Genomic DNA, 2,808 nt, shown 5'->3' on the forward strand with positions numbered 1-2,808 from the left:
ATATATTTATTTTTACATTACTTTATATTTATATAGTATTTATTTATTTATAGTATAGTATTTATTTATCCCATTAGATTCATGCAGTAATTATTTAGATGATTAACATTATTACCAATTTAATTTGACATAATTTCTTAAGTGTGCTGATGGCTAAATATAGAGTGTGCTTTTTTGTACTTCATCACTTCACTACATTTACCATGATCACAAAACTGGTAAATTTGTCTCTATTTTTAAAATCATTTCACACTGACAAATTGAACTAAAAACTATTTCAGAAATCTGGTCACCTCACTGTAGATCCTGTGTCGAGACTGAAAATGCGATCTTGAATGACAATCTTTTTGTCTTTTAAATTTCAAGGTAGCCAGGAGGAAAATCAAGGCATGCAAAGTAGCTGAAAATTTAAAGATGAGACACTGCAAACAAATTTAAAGTGCCATCAGGAACGAAAAAAGACAATGTTTCATCTGAATAAGCAAATTGAGTAAAGCATTAAGGTGTAGTTTTGTTGCTAAGGTATTCTAGATGGTTACTAGGCGGTTACTTACTAGCCCAAATTGTTTTGTAGTTTTTAATCTCCTTTTTTGTAGGACTTGGTAAAATTACTAGCTACTTCTTGGTTTAAATAGATCTGATGAACTCACTGGTTGCGCTGGAATTCCGCCTGGCTGAGATTTCCTTTTTCGGGGGGTGGAAGTTGCCAGTAGTAGTGGATGTGTTAGTTTTACGGGAAGGGAAGCATTGTTATCTGCCCCGCAGATGGACACTATTAGGCAATTATTAAGAGTCCAGGGTTGAATGGCAGAGCGACATATCTTTAAATGAGTGGGGGTTGGGTGGGTGACATGCTCTAATGGCGGCACTAGCTTTAGGCTTACTGGAGTTGTTTGCATGACTAGCAGTTCAGTTTGGCTGGCGATCACATTTCGTTAAAGCTGTGTGATCAGTTTAGACACTGCATGCGGTGGGTAAAGGTATTAAATGAGTCAGTAAAAGAGAAACGTCTCTTTTTGAGTCACACTGCCCTCTGGAGTTCAGCAGAAAGACATTACAATGAAATGTTCTGTTTTGAAATGATCTGTTTTTCCGAAACAATGTTTAGGGATATCAAACTTGACTTTTTTTTATCCTAAAATATTTTGACGTATATTTAGACATTTTTTCCTGATTTTTATCATAAAGGCTCCTGTTTTCTGAGGACTGATCAGTTGGATGGAGAAACCGATTGGAAACTACGCCTCCCTGTGGCCTGTACGCAGAGACTCCCTACTGCTGCCGTGAGTTTCATCCATGATTTGTTTATTATGCCATTAAAAGTCATAAAGGAGCATTGGATTTACTTGGATTTTTGCATGAATTCATCACTCAATTAGATCTGATCTTCAGCTAGTTCACAACTACAGACAGAGACATGTATTCAAACAAATGTCACACTACCCTAACAATGGTGTTTTTTGTTTTGTTTTATTGAACACATTGTCAAAGTCAAACTTGTGAATGAAGATAAAAAATAATGAAATAAATTAAGAGTAACTCTTAGGGTGCACAGAGACAGCAGGGCTTGAAGAGTGCTTACTTTTTCATTCATGCATTTTGAGTTTTTATTCACAAGAAGCATTGCCTTGAACAAAAGAAATTGCAGAACCTGAGATTAAGAATTGCTGACTATAAATATTATCTATAAAAGCCTTAATTTTCATCATTATAGTTTGTTTCTGGTATTATTGTGGAAGTTAATCGCAGAAGTTCAATTTTTGAATGCTATTTCATATTGTCATTTATATGTTCCCTCAGGATCTACTGCAGATCAGGTCATTTGTTTATGCTGAGGAACCGAACATTGACATCCATAACTTCATCGGTACCTTCACTAGAGTGAGTACACATCTCATCGCTTGATATATAGTGGCGTCAGAGGGGTTGTGTAGTTTAAGAACTAACAAAACCCACATTGACCAGCTTTGTGTTTTGCATCTGACAGGAAGATGGAGACCCTCCAGTCAGTGAAAGTCTGAGCATTGAGAACACTCTCTGGGCGAGCACTGTCATTGCTTCTGGTAAACAACAGAAAATCATCTCATATATATAAAATCATAATATATATGTTTTTCAGTCTGGCTCTCATGAGAGCACCTGGAGATTTGGTTTGGTGCTCACACTGCATATAGTGGGACCCCATTAAATATAACTATAACAATAAAATTATTAATAATGGTAATAATAGTATTAGTGCACTTTATAAAAAAATAAATAAAAAGTGTGATGATATTATTATATTTTAAAATAAAATGTGAGTATTAAATACAAATATTTATTTTATAGAGCATGTAAAAATACAATGCTAATAATAACTTTTTTTCCTTTTTTTTAATGAATTTTCAACATTTTCAAAACCAAAATCAGCAAGCTTTTATTTTGGCGGGTTGCCGGCAAATAAGTATATGCATTATGCACTGTTGACATTTCATTCAGTCACTGACACGCTTCACTTGGCAGCGCTAAAATCTGTGCTAAAACTGACTGTGACTGAAATGTCAACAGTTTTGCATTTCACTCTGAAACAGGCAGCACATAGCAGAGATTTAAGCTTTCAGTTTGAATGGAAATCTTATACAGAATTACAGTTAGTCGATCTAAAATGGTGATTGTGCATTAACGGCTGTCAACCATGTCGTTACACACATGAGTGGTCTGAACTTATTTACACAGTGCATTTTTAATTTTGGTTGCACATGTGCACCTGCGCACCACTTATGTGCACCCCTGTATGTGTGTGTATATATATATATATATATATATATA

The 2,808-nt window shown here is 34.9% G+C and overlaps 1 protein-coding gene across 1 annotated transcript in view; it reads left to right on the plus strand.

The window, feature by feature from the left end:
- LOC107697879 (probable phospholipid-transporting ATPase IIA) overlaps positions 1-2,808 on the plus strand; it is a 66,739-nt gene that overhangs the window by 11,117 nt on the left and 52,814 nt on the right. The window contains exons 7-9 of the mRNA XM_016498723.1: positions 1,189-1,283; positions 1,801-1,881; positions 1,988-2,063. Coding sequence (XP_016354209.1) covers positions 1,189-1,283; positions 1,801-1,881; positions 1,988-2,063 — 252 coding nt within the window. The remainder of the gene's footprint in view (positions 1-1,188; positions 1,284-1,800; positions 1,882-1,987; positions 2,064-2,808) is intronic.

The sequence above is a fragment of the Sinocyclocheilus anshuiensis genome, unplaced genomic scaffold, assembly GCF_001515605.1.
Source record: "Sinocyclocheilus anshuiensis isolate Anshui unplaced genomic scaffold, SAMN03320099.WGS_v1.1 scaffold78, whole genome shotgun sequence".
Lineage (NCBI taxonomy): Eukaryota > Metazoa > Chordata > Actinopteri > Cypriniformes > Cyprinidae > Sinocyclocheilus > Sinocyclocheilus anshuiensis.